Source organism: Gasterosteus aculeatus, chromosome 20 (assembly GCF_964276395.1).
Source record: "Gasterosteus aculeatus chromosome 20, fGasAcu3.hap1.1, whole genome shotgun sequence".
In the NCBI taxonomy this organism is placed as follows: Eukaryota; Metazoa; Chordata; class Actinopteri; order Perciformes; family Gasterosteidae; genus Gasterosteus; species Gasterosteus aculeatus.
Genome location: NC_135707.1, coordinates 7,199,765 through 7,224,961, shown reverse-complemented (window position 1 = coordinate 7,224,961; position 25,197 = coordinate 7,199,765). Strand labels below are relative to the sequence as shown.

Here is a 25,197-nt window from a genome sequence, read left to right as displayed (position 1 = left end):
AAGTGTTTTTTAAACAATTTGCACTTTATTTAAAATTAAATAACAAGGCACTTACAATTCCTGTACATTATTTATGATTTCATTCGCTCGAAATCCAGGCAAGAGTTGTGCTTGGCACAGGTCAGTCCAGTTAACTGATTATTACTTTCAGGTCTTCAATAGGATTCTGTTTTTCTTATAAAAAACATTTTAGGGTTTTAAAGGAAAATCTAATAATTTGAGTTAATTCATGTTTGAGGCTACTGCAATCCCCAATCTGAGTGAGTGGTTTAATAGAAACCTGCCAAAAAGCTTTGGTACCGAGATTCTCAACATAAAATGCTTTTTCAAATACGGATTTGCAATGTGAACTTGTACTAATGATCAGTGTGTGTTCCAAGCCAGCGTGAGCAACGAGCGAGCCGGTGCCGTCGAGGAGATGAAGCCCACAGCGAGATCCCTGACTTCAAACTGGATCACAGACGATGACCTACAAGTCCGCAAAAATATATATTGTCATTTTAATGTCAATTTTCAAATAACAGGAGGCACAATATTAGTAAAAGAGTTGACCTGGACTCTCTTATGCTACAGACCATCTCAGTGTGCTACATGTCATCAAAAGTCCCACAATAATCATTTAATTGTGCTTTTTAACCAAAATGAGCATGATTTAAAAATTACATTTTTTGGAAGAATTTGCTGTCCTTTGCATACAGTCCATATCACCCACCTGTTGAGTACGATCAGCACTACTGAGCCGTCGGGTCTGATGAACCCAGTGTATTCCAGCTCAGTTGTCTGACTGGCGGACACTCCCACTCTCTGAGACCCTTCCCACAGGAACTTACTGCACCAAAATAAAGATCTCATTAGACTCTGTAATAATGGAACAGGTGAAAAATGCCATTCTGTGTGAAAAACATCACGCCACTCGGTTGCGATACCTGAAGTGCGCCATGCTGTAGAAGTGTGGCTGCTTGTAGAAGACGTCCCGCTGAGCGTCCACTATGACAGGGCTGTCCACAAAGTTTTTAACCCAGTTTGGCCCACCACTCTGGTCCAAAGCCAGGTTCCAGTCCGTCCACCCCACCACATGATGATTCAAGTCCTGCCGTGGGGGAAAACACATACAGTTCAGGATCTGGTTTGTACTCAGAAACTTTGCACCGAGGTGTGTTGTTTATTATGAATTCATTCATTGGACCGGGGTTTGGTTTAAATGTCACAAAAGGACAGCACATCTACACAAACACATCCCCCATGATTCTAGAGAGGTCAAGAGGTCTGAATGCCGCCATGCAAAATAGAAACGTGGGGTGTCCAGTTTCATTTGAGAGAGCGAGCGAGCGAGCGAGCGAGCGAAGGAAGGAAGAAACAAAACACCGGTTCCAGCACGCTATGACGGCCTGTGGGTGATTTCTGAAGGCCGCGTGCAGCAACCTGTAAACCGGCACTGCGGGGTCGACGGAGGCGATGAGTCACCTCTCAGGAAGCGCTCACGACTCGTCACGCCGGATCTGATTGAACATGCCTCGTTTAAAAAAAAAAGATACAATGATCTCACCCCTATGATGTCGTGTGCGTACTGCTCCGCGCGGTCCCAGCTCCCCAGCTTCACCCCTCGGTCCAGCGGGCTCCAGCCGGCACAGGCCTCTGTGCCGAACAGGTAATACTCCGGGTACAGATGATGGATGACTCCGAGGCTTGTCTCTGCTGGGACGAGCCAGTCCATGTACCAGTGAACCGCCACGCCATGAATGAACCTTCCTGCGTGAATGTCATTTAGGACCTGGAGGGGGGAAAGTCAGAATAAAAAAACAATATGCATGCAGGAGAAGGACACTTTCCCCTTTCATCATATCGTTTTTCAATCTCTTCCTCTGGATGGATTATTAAATGGAATTAACGGTTTTTGCTTGCCTGTTGGAAAAGGTGAGGTCAGTTGAATATATTTTTGAATGGGATGGCAGGCTGTCAGTCATGACTCCATGGTAAGAGGTGTCAACATTAGCAACAACATCCCTACTTAGTTGAAGCGCTGACAAAAAAAACACTCTCCCCGCTGCAACACAAAACAAACCCCTTCCTTCGGGCTGATACTTTGACTCCTTCCTCCCGAATTAAAAATTAAAAAAAAGTCAGCTGGTTTCCTGCTGCTGGTAGCGGACATCTATCTGCAGAGTCGCCTCAGGGATCACAAAGTTTACCATGACTTTACCCGCTATCTCTCCGTCCTTGGACTCACCACTTTGGCCCAGTGAGGCAGCAGCAGACGGTTGTCATCCAGGATGAGGACGTGTGTGCGTGGGTGTGAGGAAGCATGCAGGGCAGGGCCCAGGTCCAGAGCCACCCAGTCCCTCTGCTCCTCAGGAGTGAAGCCAAGAGCCTGGAAACTGCAGTAAGACACGTCTCAGTCAGCCGAGCGATTGGGGATCCGCGGGGGGAATGGTTCATTCCGGGTAATACGATGTGAGGAGAGACCTGTAGTTTGTTATGTGTCCTGCAGAGGGCTCATTCCCTGTAGTCAGAGCCCAGAAGGTCAAGTTATATTTAGCATATTCCTCAAGGAACCTGAGAGGAAAGAAAGAAAGAAAGAAAAAAAAAAAGAGGCCAACCGTCTGAATAATTCCCCCTCGTAAAACGCATCACCAGCCCGTGACATTGCATCAAGGTAAAGCCCCACGTGTCACCTGATATAGTACTGAGCCCAGGTTTTGTGCTCCTTGCCCCCGGGCCGGCCCCTCAGGGAGCCCTTTCCTATGAGAGCACCGTTAGTTTTCATCCAGGCGGGGGCGCTCCAGGCGCTGGCCAGCAGAGCCAGGGGGCGAGGAGACAAGGCCTGAGCGCGCTGCAGGAGAGGGATCTGATAGGGGGGAGAGAGATTAGAGTGGCCCTGTGTGTGTGTGTGTGTGTGTGTGTGTGGGCGGGGGGGAGTGTAAGAGAGGGACCTTCATTTTGACGTCCTCGGGGGCCAGTGTGAAATTGTCCAGGTCGTAGTCTCCAGGTGTGTCGGCGTATGTGTACAGGCGGGTGGAGAAGTCACAGCTGGCCATGGGGACGCGCACCACGCTGTAACCGATACCTGCCAGAGACACAGCAGTGTAATCGCTTAGCAACCTTCGGGTTCTGTTTACTATTTGCTTTCAGCCCATAATAATAAATAATAGCAGTAGATTCTATAATATCTATATTTTTAATGCTGGTGTGTTACTGTTCTCCAAATGGATCATTCTTATCCTGATGGACGACGTGGATGCTGATTCTACTGATGTGGGAAACAAACTAACCTGCGCATATACAACACCTCTCCAAAAGTGTGAAATGTATTTCTCAATGTGTTGAAGCAGGACCACCCGTTGCTTTGCAGGAGAAAAAAACTGGTTGCAAAGTGTTTTTTGGATGAAAAATCCACTAACTAACAAATGTTTCTTATCTTCTTTTTTTTTTTGTTGATTCCTTTCACTGGAGGTGTACCTTCAGGGGAGAAGTACTGACGCAGCAGCTGCTCCTGTGTACCAGCTGAAAGAGACAGGATGTTAATGGCTGCCGCGTCCGTCATGGCTCCACCGAACCCCCTGATCTTCTGGTACTTCTGGTCGGGAACGACGGTCAACCTGAGGCCTGAAAGAGAGACACGTGATGCCGCTGTGCACCTGCTCCAACGCCACGGCGCGCCGCCCCGGCTCCACCCTCACCTGCGCCGGTGCCGTTGACCCGGACCCGGCCCCGGCCCGCCTCCAGCCTGCTGCCGGCCATGCTGCTCAGGTAGGAGGAGTACTGGCCCAATGGAGGCAGAGCGACGGACCCCACGCTGTCACAGTAGGTTGAGTTGCACTCACACACCACAGAGTCGTGGCCCAGGGTTCTGGCGACACATTGATTGGTCCCTGGAAGGAGGAGAAGAAGTCACAGCATCATAGGACTGCATGGAAGCAAAAGAACTAGGAAACAAAGCATCGGGGGTCATCTGCGTGGTGTGTTACCTTTAGAGAGGGTCACTTCTGCCGTGAGGAGCACGAGGGCCAAAAGCGCAGATGCCATTTTATCTAGAAATAGAAAGAAAAAATTGGGCTACAGAGATAAAACACGAATTGAATCTGTGTCTGGAGGCTTTACAAACATTAGTAAACAAATGAATAAAGACCAAACTGCTGCCTTCGTTTAGGTGATACACACATTTTTATTGTCATTACGTCATTCAGAGCATTTGAGAGATAATCTCACCTCAGAGGACGCTGACAGAAACTCTGTCATGTCCCGCGGGTTGATTCAAAGAAACATTCAAACTCGGCCGTCACTTTATCTCGGACCAATGTGGCGTACCGGAAGTGTACCTCCCAACGCGCCGTTCAGGCGATGAAATGGACTTCTATCTTGTGACGTCGGAAACTGTCACGTGACAACCGTGCGGGAATCTGGACCGCCGCCAGGTGGCGCTTCGCCACAAAAGCAGGAGACAGATTGACAGAAAGTTTGTTTGGTTTTCTGACGTTTAAAAAGTCTTTTGAATACATATTAGTATCCGTTTTTTTTATCTAAGATATTGTAATAACTTTTTTTTTTTAATCTGTAGAATATATAAATAAATCTGTGGTTGATAATACCATTCCTGCATGCTTTTCCGGTTCCCAGAGACTCTTTGGAATCAAACCTTTTCGCAGAGTATCCATCTGGCTTTCATGACATAACTATTTGCAATTAAACACTGCATGTCGAATTTTATAAGACTTTATTCGATTCATTCATTTTATTATCAAAGTTACACACATGCATCATCATTTACAGACATTATAGGTATGGACATTTGTATACATATGTATTTCTAGAACACTGATATTTGTGTGTTTTAAAAGCAGTGTGCGTCTGGGATTTAAGTCTTCATAGGAAGGCACAAATTCTGTCCAACATTGATGGATTTCTGTTGCTTAAAAAGATGAGTTCTTTCTTTCCTTCCTCCGTTCGACCTGATGAGGTGGAAAATAAAAATAGTTTAAAAAAACCTGCATCACTTTAATGTGCTCTTTTTTTGTTTTTTGCAAAAAGCCATCCACAGTATCATCGCTCACCCTGTGGATGCTGCAGCCACTGGCGGTCCATATAATAGAGGTAACAGCTCTCAAACTCCTTCTCGCTGTAGTTGGGCACAGACACCGGGATGAACAGGTCCATGCTGTCAAACCCCCTCTGATGAGGAAAACAGACGAAGTCAAAAACAATTTCAGGAATGAAGCCAAAACACATTTAGACCAAATTGTGTGAATAATTCATATTATGTTAATATATACACTAACAACACAACCACCACAAACAGGCTTCTGGAAATAAATGAAATGAACATCTCTCTCTGACCTCCCCCAGCAGCTCTTGAGGCAAATAGGAGGATTTTGGGGTGAAGAGAGATCCCGTCTGAGACAAAGTGGTGATGATGGCGCCTCCAGTCTGAGACAAAGAAAAAAAGGGACTGTTAACGGGATAACAAATATCTACCATGTAATATTCTCATGCATCCGTGGTCGGAGCCTTCTTCTTACCCAGCTTTTCGTCATCAGCTTTTTGAGGTTGTGAACCAAAGTGAGCTCCTCCGGATCCACCTGACGACAGTGAAACAAAAGAGAGGCAAATAAGCTGAAGGAGAAGCACAAGGACAATGAGATGTGACATGATTGTTAATGTGTTTCCTCACCGTGCTCTTATCCTCCTTCCTGATGGTGGATCTTCCCCACAGGGCGTTGACGCCGTCAACAGCCAGAGCCAGGCGGAAGTTTGACTCCGGCTGCCCGCTTTGCGCCCTCAGCTCCTTCATCACGGCTCCCACCACGTCACTGCTGCTCTTCACGCGAGATATTCCCTACAGAGGAATGAAACTCCATTAGACGCCTGATCAGATCTCTTTGAAAGCAACCAAATGGCAACCCCGCAGATTCAACTGTTTTATTAAAAGGTGAAAAGTACTACTGCATGTGTGAAAGAGTTGTACAATATGTATCAGCTTGTACATTCTTTTTTATTGTCCATCATGTGTTAGACAATGTTGTAGAAGGGCAACGCTAAATCTGTGGCATACTCGTTTATGTATAGTACAAAAAAATAACTCTTTAGGTCACAATCTGAGCCAGTTACGGTCATTTCATGCCTAATTTCTTTAGGTGCAGATGCCTCAGCAGGAGGTTTGAAAGTGGTTGAATTTCTTTTGTCTAGTGACGTGATGTCAGAAGGATGGCTAATAATATCAAATCCAATTAGAGCGCACAAAAAGCTCACAGTAACACCAGCGGTGTCGGAAAATGTGTTTTTCTTTCAAGGCGCAAAGGGCTGATTGAAAAAGGTGAAAATTCACCGAATGAAAAAAAACCTCTCCTGCTATTTTCGGTCTTTCTGGCTATTGATCGCCTCTAAACACAGTCGAGTTGAAAGATGAAACTACAATGGCTCCTTGTGGGGAAATCGGTAGGGCAGATGAAGGAACGGATAGGTAACAAAAAATAAAAACCAACAAAGTTGATGAAAAGGAAGAATCAAATGAACACATAAATCCTCAGAGAGTTACCTGATCCACCAGCTGGCCGAGTGGACTTCCCTCCTCAGTGAACTCTCTCTTTGTCCATGAATAGCGCTGCCGTGTCTTTATCTGGGAGAGAAACCATGCACTCATTGACCACATGCAATTAATATTTCAACACTCCTTTCATGGTAAAGCACACTAAAGTACTGAACAAATATAAAATATTGCCCTCAAACCATTTGATGCTGTATCACATCTACGGCGTCACGCAAAGACACCGGGCTACAAACACCGGCTTTAAGAGCTGTGCATACGGGTACATTCACAGATAAACCAGTGTAATTATGTCTATCAGCATGTGACCAAAACCGCTGTGAAGATGGTGTCACGGCTCATTTAAGTACAGTAAATACCTACACGCTTGTTAACAATGTGAAAAATGATGTAATGCTCCCAGAGCCTTAATTGTAACAATGAAGTCGTCAAGTTCTTATTCTAAAATGGAAGACTATATAAATATTGTCTGATGCATATAAAAAAGGCACGCTGCAGAAAGATCCTCACCTTTGAAAGGAAGTGCTCGTTGGTGTTTCTGAAGTTGCGCAACCATTCGGAGGCTTGTAATGGTTGATCAAAGCGGGAGGTGTTATAGGAGGAGGGCAGTAGCTCTTTGCAGTTCTTCACCCAGATGTGAGCTGTGGTAGAAAAATATATACATATATATGAGGGTCACGTTGTGTACAGTGGTAGCAGCCAGGCCCCTTGTGGGATCGTGTTGTTCGCTCACCATCAGGAACATGCAGCACCAACCATCCCTGCGTGTAGCAGAAGTGGAGTGTGTGACAGAGAGACATCGTCTTCCCACTGCCCTTCAACCCGTCTGATCAACTTGATAAGGTTAACGACGGGTTCATTAGGAGCGTCACAAGTACTCTGCGTGTGGTCGTGACCATGTGTTGTGAAGGATACAGAATAAATAGCGTAGAGAAGGTTTGCTGTAGTCGGCGGCCTTCAGGTAAGAGATGACCTCTAGAGCCGGCTGCCTCACCATCATAGAAGCCTCATTAAACGTCTTCATCTAGAAAACACACGCAGGTCTATTCAACCAAAAACAAATCAATCGAGCCACAAAACACTTTCAATCAGCCCGTAGGTTTAAAATAACGGCCATGCTGTCGCACAGGTGAGCACATACCTGTAGTTGGTAGCGCCGAGGGAGGCCGTGAGGGAACAGAGTGCGGATGTGTGCAGAGGGCAGCGTGTAATACTGTCCGATTTGTCTCTCTGACTGACACACCTTTAAAGAGACGAAAATATGCAACATCAACAACCAAAATACCGCGAATATACAGACAACTGCAGCTAGTATGCATCTTCAAACGGGCAGCTGTGCTCTGTATTCCCTCGGCTTGTTGGCAAGAGGATGACAGGGACACGGAGACAGAGGGATTCGCTTACTGGATCATTCTCCTGTGTTCTGAAAACTGAGAGCGGCGGCGAATCTGACTCCACGGCCGCAGCCTCCTGCTGCTGCCCACACCCACTGGTGTGAAGGCACCTCACATGCGTTACCTGCAAAGAATCCATCGTACAGTACAACACATTAATGGAAAGCCTTCAACAAAAGGATCAGCCGAGTAAGACATTGTATTTAAAGTTGCACTGTAATCTACATTCTGTCATTATGACGTTGGGTATCAAGAAAAGATTTACTTAAATATTATATTATAGAACAGGACATTACTAGTGAGATAGATTAAGGTTCTACAAAATGTTCTTTACTGTGTTTGGTATTCATTTCAAACAGGTGTTATATACCTAAAACTGCTTAGTATTGGTTGCCATGAAAATGAACCTACTGCCCATCACTACGTGCACAAACAACACAGGCACCGTGCAGCAGTTTAACGTTACAAACATCGTTTTTGCATCCTCGCTTTATAAACCGAGCAGCAGACCCAGGTGCAAACATCTCAAACATCGATGATTCTTCACACTGCCCAGGTTGTGTATCTGCAGCTTCTACATTCCTATTCCAACCTGCTGTTTAAAGGGATCTTACCGCTGGCCGTAGTCGGAAGGACAGCCTGTGGAGCGCCATGATCTGAAACCCGGGAGAGGACACCAGTTATGTTTTAACGAAGACATGTAGCGTGTAAAAACACATCAGTGTCCTTCAACCTTGCGTACACACACTTGACGTTAGCTAAGAGCTAGCAGCTAACAGCTAGCTGTGGTCTCCGGCGAGCACGTCACTTACCGGCGACATTAGCAATAACGAGCTAACGTTGCTAAACGAGCGCAGCTCAGCTGCGATTCGGTTCAGATTGGGTCACAACAATTTCGGTTCTGGTCATGTATTATTCAAATGACGCTGGACTGGACTCGGGAAAGGGTAACTTCACACGTCCAGGATAAGTCAGAAATGTGCCATATCTGTCATGGTGACCGTCATCATGCGGCCCAGAGCCGGAAGTGACGTTTCACCATCACAAATCATTGTATCCAATGAGGCGGCAACAACTGAAGAAAATGGAGTTTGTCAGACGTTTGACAAATTTCACCTGGAATAATAATGATGAACGGTGCTTGAGGAAAACACACAGTGGAAGAGTCCCACACGTGACTAACTGTGTGGAGAAGACCAGTACTCCTTTTAAACATCAAACACAACTCTGTTAGGATTTATGGAAGACGTTGCAAACTTTTTTTTCTTTTGAGCCAAATACACCTCCGGTATTTTTGATTGTACAATGTCAGTTAACCAATATGGATCTAGTGGCTCTAGGAAAATTAAGATAAAAGGCAAAAGAAAAGCTCCTTGTGCTTGTCTACTTTATCTGCTTAATCGTATTACCGTAAACCTGAATTTGATTGTGACGTTGTTTTTTTAAAATATTAATTATAATACTATTGTTCAGATTTTATAAAGATGGCATCTCATTATTTCATTTTTTTGAACAACCAAAGATGTATATCCCAGGCTGGACGAATGTACAGGTGAAGAATCCAAGAGCTCCCATCCTCCCAGACACCCAGGGCCCCAAAATCGGTGGGTCATCAGTGTGCCCCCTAAAGAATGAATCTGGCTGTGTGTTGATGCAAAGACGTATACAAACCAGGCAAAAAGGGGGCAGCTCTAGCGGACGCAGTGCCCTGGCCCAAGTTCAATATGTGTCATTTGGGGGGTAGTAATTTAATTACTTTAAGATTTTCTCTCAAAAGTTTGGAAAATGCACCACCACAGCCCCCTTATGTCAAGTCCTGCATCATGACCTTATCCTGAAGCTCTGCCTTCTTAAACACTTCATTGTGATATTGTCCAGTCCTATCGCACAATAAGCAAACCTCTTAAAAGTTGTGGTTGTTTAATGTGAAATTAGGGAATAGACAGCAGGAGGAACAAGAGGCCACCTAGATAGTAACAATGATACACATTAATAATAATGTAAACGATAACTCTTATAATCATTATTAGTCATTATTTATGCTTGTCTGTTGATTCTAACAAATGTGTTTTTTGTTGAACTGTGTTAAACATCGTTATGACTTTATGTGTTATTCTACCGAGGGGAAGAAAACACGTTTACCATATGAACTTTCTGATAAGTGCTTCTCCCGCTCTCTTTGCTCCCGTTGCATTACAGCGACACAACTTTAGAGGCGCTCCCCGAATTCCAACAGGCAGCCCACTTTACGCAAGTCGTCGCCATTTTATCAAACGTCTATTACGAACCGCACCGAGGTCCCGTTCGCCTTCTTACCCCCCCCCCCCTCTCCCGTCTCCCCTCTGCACACGAAAATGGCCACGCAATTGCATTCCCGCACATCCAACCAACCCCGTCTGCACCGCCCGTAACCCCGCGGCCACGCACGCACGCGCGCGCACGCACGCACACACACACGCGCGCACAGTGGGGCGCTGCTGCGACCCTTCAATCACCCTGACACGTTTAACAGCTCGCGTGAGCGCAATCTGACCCGTTTTTTTTTTTTTTAGTTTTTTTTTACTGGCGCGGGGAAGCGATGTAACTTTCCCAGAAAGAGGTTGGGCAAAAAGAAAAAGAAAGAAAAGAGAGAGAGAGAGAAAAAGGCAAAGCCCGGATCCAGTGGAACCAGTCCGCCACCTAGCTGCGGAGACGCGCCGACGGGGATCCGTCGACCGTGTCATTATGAAAACACCCGCGCCAATGTTGTTGCACAGCGTCGTCTCTGCGCTCCGACGAGACTGAAAGTCGCGCGTCGGGGAAGGTGTTTCAACTTCCACTGGAAGGCGGCTTTTTCTCATCAAAGCCGCGCGCTAATGCGCCAAACAGAAGAAGAAGAAGAAGAAGCAGAAAAGAGAGAGAGAGAGAGAGAGAGAGGGAAGAAGGTCCGGATTCGCTGTTGGTGCGAATGGGGGGGAAAGCGGGAGAGAGACACCTCATGCCCGAACGCAGTTGGCCGCGGGACGCGCTCTCGGGTAAGTAGCCTGCGTAGCCTTATTACAGGGTTCCATCGCAGTCCGTATTAATGCGTGCAGGCCCGTCACGGCGCCGCGGGGGTTGCTGATAATGTCGTGCATCCGCGGTGCGCTAATTTTATCCCTCGTTGCCGAGTGTGTTTCTCCCCCCCCACCCCACCCCCCTGTTCCCCGTGCGTGGTGATATTTCTTGTTTTCGATGTTGCTGACCCCAGCAGAAGAGCTGGCAGAGGACGGATAGAAGAGAGAGAGGGGGGGGGGGGGGTAATAAGCCACATCTCAAACACTACAGCAGGCACATTTGGCGACTACGTAGCGACCCCACTTCCATTTCGAGTTTTCAGTTGGTGTGTGTTTTTGGAGCATTAATGTGTTTCTTTTTTTTCTTTTTTTTTATATTATGGGCATGTAAGTGTAGCGGCAACAACAACACGTGTGTGTATCATTTGTAAGTGCGACGGCACGAGGCGGAGAGGGTTTTTCGGAGGTGCGCAAAGTCATTATGGAGAAGGAAGCCCCTGTTGACGTCCTCAGTAAACCGGGGATAGGTTGCTCCAGTGCGGTAATACCCCCCCCCCTATGCTACCCATACTGTATCTACAATAGAGCAACATCAGTGCTACCAACACACTAAGAGGTGTGTGTGTGTGTGTGTGTGTGTGTGTGTGTGTGTGTGTGTGTGTGTGGATGGGGGGGCGGTGGACTCACGTGACAAACTTCCATGTGTATTGTAGACGTGGAGGTTTCACAGTTCAGCGTTGTAAGATGCCATCGCAGCAGCCCCTTCCTTTCTTTTGCTCCTGGCTATCGTCAGGTAGAGGATAATGGTGTTGTAGTTATTGATGATAACGCCGTCATGGGATGGTGGTGATGGCTGGAAATACGGTGGGGTGGGCCATTATCGTGATTTAATCGCCGCCTGCAGAGAAACCCACGTTGACTGCAGTGTCAAGTCCACCCATCATCCTGTCACTGGAAATAGCTTCTGGTCTAACGATGGAATCATTTTGAGTTATGTTTGAGAGGTATATCTCGGGAGCGGATAAGAATCTATTATTATGCACTTTGACTGATGTTGAACGGGCTTGCCCCTTTCAGGTTTGAAAACCTGCCGCTCTTATTCTCTTCTATAGTCACTTTGCGAAACAGGTCGCGACCCGCATGGCGCAGGTCACGAAGAACGGGGCAGAGGACCACTGTCCATCTGTGTGCTCCTTAACGGCAAGGAGGTTTGGCCTTGGTTGTGCTCTGCAAACATGTTACGTAACATCATTTACGGGGACAGATGTTGATTTGAGTGGTTCAAGGAAAGGGTTTGGGTGTGGAGGCACCGAGGGTCCGGAGAGATAGCCCACCGAGCCCTCCAATGAAAACATTATCTGAGATGCGCTTGCAAGTTCAGTGTATTGTGAGACAAGTAGAGAATTTCACGAGAGGCTCTCGGGAGAGAAGCTGTGAGAAGGCTTGGTAGGGTGTGATTTAATAGAAAATGCATGAGAGAGTATAACGAAGGAAGCATGACTGAAGGTGCTGCTTCCTTTCGATATGTTCAAATCTTGAGCTGAAGACTGTGCGAGCGAGAGTGAACGGGTTTTTTTTATGGAGGGGAGAACGTTATTTTAGGGTGTGTTACTTGCTGTAATGTCTCATTAAACGTCAATTTACAATGGGGTCAACGAAAAGCTGACTTGACTTAGAGGAAGCAATGGGAGGAGGAAGAATTTGGTATCCTTTCCAAAAATACGTTTTACCCTTTCCTACGGATTTGTGTTACCACTATTGAAAAAGGGGGAGGAGGGGAATGGTCGGACCGTGAATGGAGGGATTGAGGTTGGAGAGGAGGAAAAGAACGGAGGGGAGGAAATATGGTTCTGATTAACATGGATACAGTGCATAAGTTGACCATTTTACTGTGTGGTCTACAGAGAGGGAGAGAGAGAGAGAGAGAGAGAGAGAGAGAGAGAGGATGGGACAAATAGAGAATGCATGCAAAAGCTTTCGGCCAAACATGAAAAGGGGAGTTTCGGAGAGAAAAGAAAGTACACTAGAGGGGAGGGGGGGGAGGAGAAGTGCTTGTGGGAGTAGCTGAGAACAGAAGGCGCAAAGGCAGTGGGGAAAGGAAGGGAGGAGACTAGATCAAGTGTTTGAATTAATCAGGATCTGATTTAGTTATATATTGATTCGGGTAGAGGAGGCGGTGAGGATCAGAACATGAGTAAAAGTGTAGCGGTGTTTGCCGTCTTTCAGAGCTGTCGGCGTTTCCAGATTCTTTAAAGAAAACCTGCTGAGCTGTTTTTGAGGAATGCGAGTAGCTCTTACTTCCAGTTTGTGCCGACATTCTGGGACTCGGAGGCTCTGATTGGCCCCCAGGGCGATGAGATTTGTGGGTTCTGTATGATGAGGTCATCTCTGTGGACACATACTTTAGCACCTCTCTACAGCTGCCTGCAGCAGTGGGACTTTCCCTCCAATTCCTGTAATGCCGATACTCAGCATCTGAGCTCACTGAAATGACTAATCACCGACCACTCTCTCTTTATGTCTGTCTTTTCTCTCCCTCTCTCCCTAATTTACTCCATCTCAGTTCAAGCCTGAAGAAGAAGAGAGAAACTTTCCTTTGCTGGATGAAGGACAGCCACTGTAGTTGGACACTTACAGTATATTCTTTTGGGAATAACCAGACCTACACCTACATTCTGGTCTCTCCTGTTGATCCCAACAACCCCGCCTGGGTAATTTAAAAGGGTCATACTGGGAGCTCTAACCCTACCCGGACTTCTCTGATGGACCACAGAGGGAATGGGGGAACCCCTACTAACACAAACTCCTGCCTGGACCCCATTTCTGCATCTGAAGACTCTGAGGCAGCACGGAAAAGGAAGCGGGGTGAGGAGGAGAAAGGAGATGTTGGGGAAAAGGAGGAGGAGAAAATAGGGCCGTTGAAAAAGAGAGAAGCAGACAAGGGCGCAGTGCTGGAGTTGCTCATCGAGGGGCGCTGTGGAAGTGCAGGGCAGCAGCAGCTTCAGATCTCTGGCAGAGAGACCAGCTGCCCCGAGGGGAACGTACGTCTCCGGAATGGACTCCAGGCCAAACGCACCAAGAAACCGCCCAAGATCTTGGAGAGCTACATCTGCAAGCCCAACGTCAGGACCTATCAGAGACAAGCCAGGGGAGGACCACTGAGGGGCGCAGGAGAGGGAGGACCGCAACACAACACCAGCTCCACTCCAAGCGAGGCCACCGCGGATCAACGCTCAGGCTTGGATTCTGTCCAGACAACATCTAAACAAACTGCGACTGCCGCCTCGCCACCTCTCGCCGCGTCTTCATCATCACCATTGCAGCCGCTGTCGTCATCATCAACAGCCTCTGCGACAGTGTCAGTCCCCGCCGTAACCAGCCAAGGGACCAAGTCTGCCAAACAGGTAAGTTAAGGACAAGGGTACACACACACACACTAACATGCTTACGTGGTGCCAAATCGGGTGGCTTTGTGCTTATCTGTAAAAAGGTCAAATGAGCAATTGTTTCGTAACGGAAACCTAAGCAGACCGTTTAAATAAACAGACCTATAAATAGGACAAGAGCCCGGCAACCACTTGGAGCTATTACAGACAACGGTCCATCAGTCTCTGTGCCCATCGCCCAGGGGGAAGCTCATTGCTCACAAACGCCACTCAAGCTGCAGGATACCAAAATAAGAGACAAGTAGGACATGTCAGGCCTTCTCATCTGTATTAGTGTCAATTTATAGCTACCAACACCACAGCTTTCTCTCTCTCCCTTGGTTTCTCTTTGGTTCTCTATATCTGTCCCTCTCTTCTATTTTTACATCCCCTCTTTTCTCTACCTGCTCTGATTTACCCCCCCCCCCCCCTCCCTGTCCCACTCCGTCCTCTCTGTTTCTCTGCCTTTGTGTTTCTCCTTTCTGTGTCAGCCTCATTGCTGTTTCCATCACCTCACTGTCTTCTCCTCAGTATGCTCTCTTTTCTTTGCCTAATTGAGTCATTCTGTCCACACGCTCTCTTTTAATGGTCAGGAACAAACCAAAGCATTTCACTTGTCGTCTCTTCCCCGCTGTCTTTCTCTGTCGTCGTCAGCAAACTAGTGGACGCTTCAGCCACTGTTGTTTATGACAGGGATTTTGTGTTTGCACTCCCCAGGTTCCTACCAAACTGGCCGATCAGACAGAGGTGAATCCAAATGGCTCATCCGACAGAGTGAAGAAGGAGAAGCTGCCCAGTGCCAACGGCAAGCCTGTCTCTGCAGGATACAAACCCTGCTTGCCGACAACAGAGCAGACCGTTTCAATTACCCCTTCCACTGCATCCATCCAAGCCCCATCTGCATCGGAAACCAGGAATGAAGGGAGGACCTCCAAGAAACATAATGGTTTGGTTCAGACAGCAAAACAGAAGGGACTATCTAATGGAAAAGGCTCTGTCGATATCCTTTGCAGTTCAATCTCGCAGAAAAACAAAGTTGGAAAACATAGCAGTTCCTCCTCTGTTTCCTCCATCGACTCCTCGGCAAGACTTCCAGCCTTCCCCACCTCCCATGAAGAATTCGGCCTGTCCAATAAGAGTACAGTAGACTCTCCTTCCTCTTCTTCAGTCACCCCTAAACAGCAGTCCATTCCCACTGTGGCGCACTCCTCCGCCGAAGATCAGGATCCCCCTTCAAAAGCCTCTCTGGAGAAAAAGAGAGACAAAGAGAGGAAACCAAAGAAAGACAAACGGAAAGATAAAAAATCAAAGAGAGATGGATTGGGAGCCGAAAGAACAAAAAGTCAGAGCAGAAAGGAAGAAGGCAAAAAGAAGAAGAAAAAGGAGAAAGGGAAGGATGGGAAATCGAGGCGTAGCAAAGAAAAAGAGGAAGGACATAGGATTGATGATACGCGAAAGGATGAGTTAAAGACTGAAGGAGGAAAAGCAGAGAAAAATAGGGATACATTTAGCCCAGTCAGACAAAGGCCAGAGCATAATTCATTTGGTGATACTGGTAAACCAGATAAAACCATTAAAGTCGTGAATCCAGGCAGACCAGATGACATTTTCAAGATGGATGACTGTTGCAAACCAGTTGAACAGACTGAGCCAACGACAGCAACATGTGACAACGGTAAATCACAAGAACAAGATGTCTCAAGACATCTGACTGCGCCTCCAAGCCACTCCTCTTCTAATCCTGCTCCCCCCCCTACACCCACTCCCTCTGTCCGTGCCCCCTTTTCTCTCCAAGAGCAGGACAGCCGTCCGCTTAAGAAACGCAAAGCCAGGCGGCCCAGCTGGACCAAGCTGGTGCACCGGGCTCAGCGAGCGGAAAACCAGGAAGCCCCGGCTGATTCCCAACATAATCGTTTCCCACAGTACCCCAAGATGTCCCCTTCGGCCAAGGCCACTATACACCAGACCGACGAGCCACACACAGCTTCCTCTGGCTCCGTAAACAGCAGCTTCTCCCTTCTGTCTTCTACCACCCAACCTCCATCCCCAAAGCAGAGTCATCCGGCATCAGACCCGAGTCCCCCTGCTTCCAGATACTCCGTTACCCCCGCAAGAAAACGGGGCCGGCCGAAATCCCACAGCTCTAGCTCAGATGAACCTCCCACAAGACTTTCGCCGAGCGCCGTCCCTACTGAGGTGCCTCTTTCAGCGCGTGACCGAGTTCAAAACGCTCCTGGGCTGGAGCCAAGTGCAAAACTGCAGTGCGCCGCTGAGTCTAAATCCAGCCCCAAGAAGCGTGGCCGTCCTCCCAAGCGACCCCTCCCCGAGGACCACGGCCCACTGAGTCGCACTGACAGGAGTAAAGATTTTTACACTCCCGAAAAGGGGAACCGGCAGCTGAAGATCAGGAGGCTGATTAACGAGATGAAGAAAAGAAAGAAGAGGAGACTTCACAAGGTAATGCTGTCCGGGTATGTGGGGAAAGAGGCAGGAGGAGGTCAGGCAGCAGATGGCGAGACCTCGCTGAGAATGAGTAAATCGATAGAGGCTACAACGGTACACACACTCTCGGCTCTGTCTTCCTCCTTCGGGAGCAAGTTGGGCCCTCAGATCAATGTGAGCAAGAGGGGAACAATCTACATGGGCAAGAGACGAGGACGCAAGCCTAAAGCCCAAACAGCAAACAGCACGCAGTCGTCGCTGTTTCACAATCCCTCCGAAACCTCGCTCTTCTCATCCAACCAACCCCAGCATCCTCCCTCTCACCCATTTCCTTCTCCATCTCTCACACACTCCAGCGGGGCCCAGAGCCCCTATAGTGAAGGCAGCCTCACAGAACCAACATCATCCCTGCTTTTTCCTCCCCCGTTCTCCCTCCCTTCCCCATCATCCTCCTGCACCTCCCCCCGCCCTCCCTCCTCCTCATCCTACTCTCCCTTTGTGAAGAAGAGTTGCCCATGTCAAGGAAGGCATCATTTCCCCTTTCACCAGTCTTCGTGTAAGCTCTCCTGTCCCACCCCTCCACTGCACCACACATCAGGCTCTCCCGGCCACCTGAAAGAGGCCACCCCCTCCCCCAGGAGTGAGTCGCACAGCGAGGACACGCTGCCTAGCGATAGTGGGATTGGAACGGATAACAACAGCGTTTCAGAGCGACTAGAGATGAGGGGGAATAGAGGCTTGTTCCGGTTGAGTCAGGGGCCAGGATTGATTCTGGGGGGTCAAAGGCACCCCTCCTCTCCTGTCTCTCTAATGCAGAGACACACGAACCTCATCACCAACTCAACTCACATGGAGCGGCACAGAGACAGACACAGGCACAGGCAAAGGGATTACGACTGTCCCTCCTCCTGTACTTGCTTGTGCCCGTGCTCCTGCCAAGGACACAACAAGTGTACTCATTTGGACTGTTACTCATGTCATGGACTTAACGCCCTGAAGAGACAGAAAAATAAACATAAGAAGAAGCACCAGCAGCTCCACATGCAGGATCCTGAGTTCCTGGCCGAGCTAGAAGATCTGATTGCTCAGTTCAGCGAGGTGCACATAGGTCGGCGAAGTTGGGTGAGGACCGGAGTCGGCCAGGGCTTTGACGGTAGTAGAAACGCTGCTGGGGGAAGGCGCCATCAGTCCTCCCATTCTCTCCGCTCCAACATCTTCAGGATCAATCTGAACGGCTTCTACTCTCCCCACTCTTCATCTTACTCCGCTAATCCCTCCTTTTCCCCGCAGCCTTTCTACCCCTGCCAGCCGGTGCATTGCAGCAGGAAGCCGGACAGCCGGCAATGTGGTTGCTCGTCAAAATTTCAGGATTGCATTGAAAACATGGGCTTTTACAGCGGCTATCCCCCAGCCACGACACTTTACCACCATCTGCCCAGCTCTTACCAGCTTCCCTCGCCACACCAGTACGCCCCCCATCAGCCCCATCATACACACTTCCTCCTCAACCCCGCCCGATTCCACCGGCGGAGGAGCAGGTTGCTGCGAGAGGGAGCTTTAGGCGGAGAGATTGAGGGAGATGTAGGAGGCAGCGGAGGAACCCCACACCTCAGCTCGGGGTTCACATCCAGCCACCCCTGTGCCTGCGGGAGGAGCGAACCCAAACACCGGCATAAACACCGCCACCGGCACAGCGACCGAGACATTGAGGAGGAGGAGTTACACGACGAGGTGGAGGAAGATGGAATTGAGAGAGGGGGGTTGACAAAGCCACGGTCAGGGTTCATTTTGGGGCAAAGTGAGGGAGGAAGGAAAAGGGCTAGAGGAATGGTGTCCGCTGCTGCTGCCACATCCTCATCATCGTCATCACCCTCAGGAGAGAGGTTCAAACACACACGTCTCACCTCGCTGGGCCTCGGTTCCTCTCACCTGTCTTCATTTGGAGGAAGCTGGGGCGGTCTAGGCCAGAACTGGACAAAATTTGGGGGCATGGGCGGGACGGGGTTCGGAAATACAACTCCAAGCTGGAGAGGCTTCACTGGAGAGCAACATACGGGCGGACATATCGCATCAGACGGAGAGGACGAAGACGGCGAGGACGAGTCACACCTGTACAGGACGTCGCCGTCCCCGACACACACCAACCTGTTCACGTCAGCTGCTTTGGCGGCAGGAGGGAGGGGTCTGAGGAGCGGATTGGCCGGTAGGACTCCAGGCCGGGGGGACAGGTCATGGAGGAAAGATGAGCCAGCGTGGACTGAGAGGAGAGAAGCAGGTAAGAGCGCACGAATGGTTTGATCAATAAATCCATGACTGAATATACATGCTTCAAGTGGGATGGCTGTGAGCTCAAATACTGCAATGTTAGGGTTTCTCTGCCAGTCTGTGCTGACAAATGCTTCAAAAGAACAACACTGATGCTCAGTGTTGTGTGAATGCACACTTATTGCACACTTATTTTATAATTTAATGGGCAAAAAAATCATCCAGAGAATAATGTAGAAAATCTCAAATCAACTGTGCTTATTATTGAAATACATCAACAGCAGCCAAAGCACGGCAGCTAGCTGTGTGAATAGCTTGTATGCCGAGAGGCTCTTTACAATTCCACAGTTATGTTCTTTATTTGCAGAATGTGGAGATGAGATTTTGGTACCAATAGTCTGCCCACTATAGTGACAGCATTGCTTTTTCTCAGGTGTTGTTGAGCCACACACCAAAGCCTGCAGGGTTTTTGGGAGGAAATCAGACTCTGTTCTTTTTATAGCCAATTTCAGACTCCCGCTGCTGTGGAGTATATGTGCCGAGCTTTCTCACACACACACACACACACACACACACACACACACATAAATGTTACCACTCAGCAACCACTCTGTTGGAATTTTTAAAACGGGCCATGGCAGGAGGGCGCATCTGGATGGGAACCTTCCAGAATATCTTTGAAATCTCCTTGGCCTGCAGCGAACCACACGCTGCCGTGGCCCCCGGGGCTACCCAGTGAACACAGTCATTAGTTAACCACAACATAGGCTATTTAAAGCCTGGCCTACCCCTCACTGCTGGCCAACTGACTTGGAAAAGGGAAAGAGTCATCAGTCTGCGAGGAACATTTAAAAAAAATATAGTTGACCTCGGGAGTGATTAATGAAGAAATAGCATAGAGGTCAGAGCGGGACCAAAAAGAGCTTATAAGGTGAAAATGATGTCTTTGAAAAAGTGTGATACATATATCATCAATTTATCATTCAACAAAACGCACATGTTTCTAAGTTTGGCACGCCAGCAAGGGCACAGTCATGCACATGTCTCTCTTTGCCTGCTCCGCCTTTTGAGATTGTGTTCCACATTAACCAATCGTGCAGCAAAACAGTTAGCGTGGAAGAGTGCATACGTGTTCATACCATAAAGTATGCATTCTGCACAGGGCCTTTCTTGTGGGGTTTTTTCCGCTCCGAATGGGCACATATAAATCCCCCTCGATGCATTTCCCAGAAGTGAACTGGTCAGAGGAAATGTTGTGACTCACATAATCTGTGTCCCATCCGCATGACTCAGCCTAGACTGGCCTCACATCACACCTCCTGCCGGCTCAATCACTTATCCACATCTGTCTCATTTCCTCTCCACCGTGTACGCCCCCCCCCCCCCCCCCCCCCCCCCCCTCTTCAATGACTGCAGGTTTACAAGGTGATTCGAGAAGCCCGGGGCAGCATAAAACCGTGCCAACGCCGGACAGCGCGGCGGGGGGAGGGAAGCGAAGGCCAGGGCGACCCAGAAAGCATCCGCTGCCCTCCGCCATGTCCTCCGCGTCGCACTCCTCCGCAGCTGCTCTGCGCGTCTCTCCACCCGACCTCTTGCCGGAACGCAACAGAGACGGGAGAGACGTGGGAGGGCCGGAGAGAGACAGGGGAGGCGACACAGCGCAGCAGGTGACCGAGTTGGAGCTGCAGGCCAGGAAGAAAGGGGACGGAAAAGAAAACACGGTGAATCTCCTTGTCATCAGAGGTAAACACTCGCAACTGCATCGTAGAGTACCTGAGCTGGTTGACTTGAAAATTCAATACAACCACTCCCTACTGCTTTATTAACCCACTGTTTTCAGCACTGTGTGCTAAACCAGTGCCTTTTCTCTCTTTCTCTTTTTCCTCTCTATCATTCTATCTCTCTCTTCATGCTTTCCTTTTAGTGCCGCTGAGGATAAACCCGGGTGTGACACCCCCCCTGAATGCTTTAGTCCGTCAGATGTTGACCAGGCTCAATCTCAACCAGCAACCATCCAAAGAGAGGAACGAGCAGACGGGCCTCCCAGGAAGACATTCCTTAGGGCGGGTCTTTACTCTGATGATTACAAAACCTTAGAGTAAGTTGAATGAAGTTTAAAAAAAACGTCCAACACTTTTTTGGTTTGTTCATGTTTTTAACGTTTTTAAGTCTCTTTCCCAGCCCGCCCTCCCAAGCCCGGCAGCTGTGCAAAGAGAGTATGGATTACTCACCGGGGGAGCATGAATACAGCCTTTTACCTGCTCCCATAAATGTTGGTGGGTGTTTAATACAATTCCCAAAACTGCCGTAACTTTTCGTAGCTACAATTATTTATTCAAATTGCCTTTGTGTCCTCCAGGGAAGTACCTGAGGCTGAAGAGGATTCATTTCCAGTTACCTTATGACGTTATGTGCTTGTGGCAGAACAATCAGGTACAGCAGGGCCCCGTAGAACAGAAATCAGGAAGCCAGACGGGAACATAAAGCATCCTTGGAGATAAAAGTGTGATACAAAAGGGTTTGTGGAGTGTCATGAATGTAATTCTGATGTTGCGTTGTCACAGCTTCAAAAGCAGCCTGCTGTCCCCCTTAAGAGAAAGCGGCGTTACTGTGAGTTGCCAACATTCACCATTTCACATCCCCGGTATCAAAGCAATTACTTACCCTGTAAACGTCTTTCTCTGTTTCACTCAGGCCGGCTGAAGGAGAGGACGGTATCCGCTCACAGGACAGGGGTGAGGGACAGGGGTTCATGCGGCTCAAGCTTGTTTCACTCCAGCGAAGAAAGCCGGTCAGAAATACACGTTAAACCTAAAGCGTCTCTCCATTTTCTTCTCTATCTCACAGGAGAGCTGTGGCGACATTAGCAGCTTGTTTCCGCACCTCGACATGGAGCCTCTGACCAGCAGCGAGAGGTACGGAAAGAAAACGGAGATTTAACGCGGATTAAAACTACGAATCAAATTAATGTCTGTCAGCTAATGTTTCTGCTCGTGTGCCGGGGCAGGAGCTTTGTGGTGAAACATCGCGTGTTCCTCGTGAGGAACTGGGAGCTCGTGAGAGACCGACAGATCCGACTGAGGATAGCGGGGGAGGGGGACGCAGAGGGAGAGGAGCAGGACTCGCAGTGTCTGTCCCGCGATGGAGCCGATGGGGACGACGGCCACATCAAGTCAGGTCCATGAAGCAAGTGTGTGTGTTAGTTTTCGTTTTTGTAGGTGTTTGTGTATGCATACGCGTATGTAGTTGCATTTTCATTTCAACATCTGTATAGATTTCTTTTACTCAATGTGTGCATGAGTGTGTGGTGTGTGTGTGCGCGCTCTGCTTACAGCCCGTCTTCCCACATATTACTCAGCAGCACAAAACTAAGTGGTTTTCCAACCATGGAATTTTTAGCTTGCAGAAATGTTTCCCCATTTCTGTCATCCCGCGCTGGTGTCCAAGAACCCAGCAGACATCAACATTATCCACTCGCAGTGGAACCGCACCGTAACCATCTAATACCCACTGACTAATTGCCGATGGGAACCACTGGGAAATAAGAACACTCTCACGATTACAGATATATCTGAGAAATAAACAATGCGCTGTTGTCATTCCCTCCTACAACATTAACATTAACATACAGAATTCTGTTTGCACTCTCACGTTCAGATCAGCAAGTGGGGAAGGTGATGGTTATCAACAGTGTCCCACGCCATCAGAGTCAGGACACCTCCAGCTTGCTCACTGACGGCCCCAGTGTGAGTGAAACACCTAGCTACCTAAAAAACAAGCATTTTTCCTTTCACAAAGCATATTTCCACAAGGATAAAAAAATCTGCTTTTTGCAATTAGTTGTGCATATTTGTTTACCACAGCCCAGAACCCAGAACGGAAAAGAGGAGGAAGAAGAGAAGAAAAACGAGGGGAAGAACAGGTCTGCTGCAGAGAACAGAGGAGGAAACGTCTGAATGATTTACTTTTGACCCTGCAGCATTTATAAGCTAACAATGAGAGGTAAGTAGAGCATCGGATGCAGAAACAGGACGGACCCGGAGACGTATGCGCATTGTCTTGTTAACATCGGTTTGCCTTTACTTAGGTGGGACCACTCGGAAAAAAGGGACCAGGCCCACAACCGTTCAGATGTCACAGTACTGCTATCAACAGTAGTAGTGCTGATGGAAACCAGTGAGAAAAGGAGGAAGCGTGATGGGGTATTATAGCAGCTGATAAATGCAAGAAAAACATCTCACACACACACAGGCGCGCGCTCTGAACGGCATCACACCAACGATGAAACCATGGCAACGCAGCTTTGGTCCAATCCGCAAAGGATGAGAGAAACTGAGACAAACTCCCGGATGAATGAATGAAATAAAAAGAAACAGACCAGCTGGAATGAATTTGCACTAGTGCTGGATGATCAAGCACACTAAAGACTGTATGTATGCTGAGTGAACTATAAACACACTAACACACACACTCATACTGTACACTTTGATTGCTCTTACTAAGGCACCTTAAGCAAAGACAGACATAGGTCACTGGTCAGAGTCTGCAAGTGGACATATATGGTACTCAGCATCACAGCTCTGATGTTTCCAAGAGACGAGGAGCTCATACAAACATGTAGCCTGGGCTCTAGGTAGGTCAAGACTTAACCTTCATTTACTCATTAAGCTTTCAAAGTCATATTGCACCTTTGGGAAATAACACAAGGATCAATGAACCAGTTGAAAGCTTTTGAGACAATGGAATGTTTTTTTTCCTTCACTTTACCAAGACAGTGTCTGCTATGTACCAGTGAATAGGCAGGGATGGAGGGGGGGGGGGGGGGGGGGGGGGGCTTCGTAATTGGGATTTTGGCATCACTGCAAGAGAATTTCTAATGAGGTTTTAAGAAAGAAGTTATTTTTGGAGAGAAAAGAAAGCTTAAGCACTGTCTGCTTAAGAGATGAGCAAAATATATTCACGATAAGAATGTTTATTATTGACTATTTTCAGTATTGCTTCGTTGGGAAGGGGCAAAAAAGCGCTTTGTTTACTTCAGACTGCCTTTGAGAATGTTTTTGCTCGAGAGCATTGACAATCAGAATGTCCTACGGGGAAGAGAGGAAACATAACTAGAATTGATTCCCCCCCAAATGCTCTGTAGAAGTGCCATGTTGTCTTGTGTCCCTACCTAAGCAAACTCATACAGTCTTTAAAAGCAATATCTCATCCAATAAGGACTACATAAGGACTTCCGTTATGTTTTTTGTTGTTGTGAATATCTGAGGATTGGAGGTCATTTTTCTGTACAGTGGCATAGTAGGTTGTTCTCATGTTAGAAGCATTGGGCCAATCCACTTACTGGTTTTACCCATAAGCGTTTAGTTTGATGTGAATGTACATAAAGAGAGACCGGTTTTCATTCTCTCAGCGGTAGGGTGTGAAATGAGTAGTTTACATGACAATACTATTGGGATTATACATTGAACGTATTAATTAAATTAATATTTGGTTTTACCAACATGTTTTTAACGCAGTATAAAGCTGACCAATATATCACTAATTCTTTTCCTAGAATTGACTATGATTGTATCTGATTTTTTTTGTGGAATTACATCATTTGTCTATTGTTAGCTACGCGTACATTTTTCATTTTCTAATTATTGGTTTGGACAATCAGTGACAGTGATTTAGTCTTTCCAGTGTTACATTTCTGCTCTAATTCAGTAGTGTGGCTTTAAATAACAAGCCAAGAAAGTGCAATTTCTTTGACTGTTTACATGCTGTATGTATATTTTTCCTCTCGCTTTTTTTAACTAAGAGCACTACATTATTGCCAGTGGGTAATTAACTTTATAGCAAAGGTACATAAAGAGTTATTTATCTAGTTGCATGACATGTAACCTTTCCTGTTGCCTCTGATAATATGCATCTGAAAAACAAAACATCAAAAACAGTTATAACTCAATGCCATAGAATGTCAGCTAAGACTATTTGCCTCTATAACCATGATAATAAAAGCATTTTATGTATACTAGCACTGAACCCTGCTGGCTGGATCAGTTGTGAGGCTTTTGTCTTGCCGTGTGGGTTTTGGGATGTTACTGCAGTGATTTTAA

At 47.6% G+C, this 25,197-nt stretch overlaps 3 protein-coding genes across 11 annotated transcripts; 1 reads left to right on the top strand and 2 right to left on the bottom strand.

The window, feature by feature from the left end:
- Positions 1-5: 5 nt before the first annotated feature.
- gba1 (glucosylceramidase beta 1) lies at positions 6-4,458 on the bottom strand. Its single transcript, XM_040164779.2, has 12 exons — positions 4,207-4,458; positions 3,966-4,028; positions 3,678-3,869; positions 3,457-3,603; positions 2,931-3,064; positions 2,673-2,845; positions 2,464-2,553; positions 2,228-2,375; positions 1,547-1,771; positions 927-1,090; positions 713-829; positions 6-469 (listed from the first exon to the last, which is right to left on the bottom strand). The coding sequence occupies exons 2-12, from the start codon at positions 4,021-4,023 to the stop codon at positions 364-366; spliced, it is 1,554 nt and encodes a 517-aa protein (XP_040020713.2). The 5' UTR covers positions 4,024-4,028; positions 4,207-4,458; the 3' UTR covers positions 6-363.
- Positions 4,459-4,694: 236 nt separating this feature from the next.
- Positions 4,695-10,371, bottom strand: dap3 (death associated protein 3). 2 transcript variants are annotated; one of them, XM_078094829.1, is made up of 13 exons: positions 10,075-10,371; positions 8,547-8,588; positions 7,943-8,056; positions 7,680-7,781; positions 7,454-7,562; positions 7,272-7,364; positions 7,049-7,179; positions 6,530-6,610; positions 5,666-5,830; positions 5,514-5,573; positions 5,332-5,421; positions 5,049-5,166; positions 4,695-4,946 (listed from the first exon to the last, which is right to left on the bottom strand). In XM_078094829.1, exons 1-13 carry the CDS (start codon positions 10,075-10,077, stop codon positions 4,861-4,863), a joined length of 1,194 nt encoding a protein of 397 aa, XP_077950955.1. In that variant the 5' UTR covers positions 10,078-10,371; the 3' UTR covers positions 4,695-4,860. The 2 variants fall into 2 exon arrangements, with proteins under 2 accessions (XP_077950955.1, XP_040020715.2); XM_040164781.2 differs by lacking the exon at positions 10,075-10,371 and adding an exon at positions 8,745-9,025.
- An 8-nt stretch (positions 10,372-10,379) lies between these two features.
- LOC120810321 (histone-lysine N-methyltransferase ASH1L-like) lies at positions 10,380-25,115 on the top strand. Of its 8 annotated transcripts, none has more exons than XR_013453678.1 (14): positions 10,380-10,946; positions 13,531-14,371; positions 15,110-19,109; positions 20,516-20,842; positions 21,024-21,197; positions 21,281-21,375; positions 21,459-21,532; positions 21,664-21,709; positions 21,794-21,834; positions 21,947-22,014; positions 22,107-22,276; positions 22,757-22,845; positions 22,963-23,101; positions 23,187-25,115. XR_013453678.1 is itself a non-coding variant. In XM_078094826.1 (11 exons), exons 3-10 carry the CDS (start codon positions 21,318-21,320, stop codon positions 23,053-23,055), a joined length of 639 nt encoding a protein of 212 aa, XP_077950952.1. In that variant the 5' UTR covers positions 20,516-20,842; positions 21,024-21,197; positions 21,281-21,317; the 3' UTR covers positions 23,056-23,101; positions 23,187-25,115. The 8 variants fall into 8 exon arrangements, 2 of the variants coding, with proteins under 2 accessions (XP_077950952.1, XP_077950953.1); XR_013453679.1 differs by having other exon boundaries at positions 22,107-22,289; XR_013453677.1 differs by having other exon boundaries at positions 20,940-21,197.
- The last annotated feature ends 82 nt before the right edge of the window (positions 25,116-25,197 follow it).

Excerpts from the sequence above, each read along its gene's own strand:
- gba1 (XM_040164779.2), bottom strand. The coding sequence starts at position 4,023 with ATGGCATCTGCGCTTTTGGCCCTCGTGCTCCTCACGGCAGAAGTGACC. Across the intron at positions 2,554-2,672 it reads TGGGCTCAGTACTATATCAG|GTTCCTTGAGGAATATGCTA; the intron begins GTGACACGTGGG and ends CTTTCCTCTCAG. Across the intron at positions 830-926 it reads TACAGCATGGCGCACTTCAG|TAAGTTCCTGTGGGAAGGGT; the intron begins GTATCGCAACCG and ends ATTTTGGTGCAG.
- dap3 (XM_040164781.2), bottom strand. Across the intron at positions 7,563-7,679 it reads CTCGGCGCTACCAACTACAG|ATGAAGACGTTTAATGAGGC; the intron begins GTATGTGCTCAC and ends TGTGTTTTCTAG. Across the intron at positions 5,167-5,331 it reads CTCAAGAGCTGCTGGGGGAG|AGGGGGTTTGACAGCATGGA; the intron begins GTCAGAGAGAGA and ends TTTCCTCATCAG.
- LOC120810321 (XM_078094826.1), top strand. The coding sequence starts at position 21,318 with ATGGATTACTCACCGGGGGAGCATGAATACAGCCTTTTACCTGCTCCC. Across the intron at positions 21,710-21,793 it reads TAAGAGAAAGCGGCGTTACT|GCCGGCTGAAGGAGAGGACG; the intron begins GTGAGTTGCCAA and ends TGTTTCACTCAG. Across the intron at positions 22,846-22,962 it reads TGCTCACTGACGGCCCCAGT|CCCAGAACCCAGAACGGAAA; the intron begins GTGAGTGAAACA and ends TGTTTACCACAG.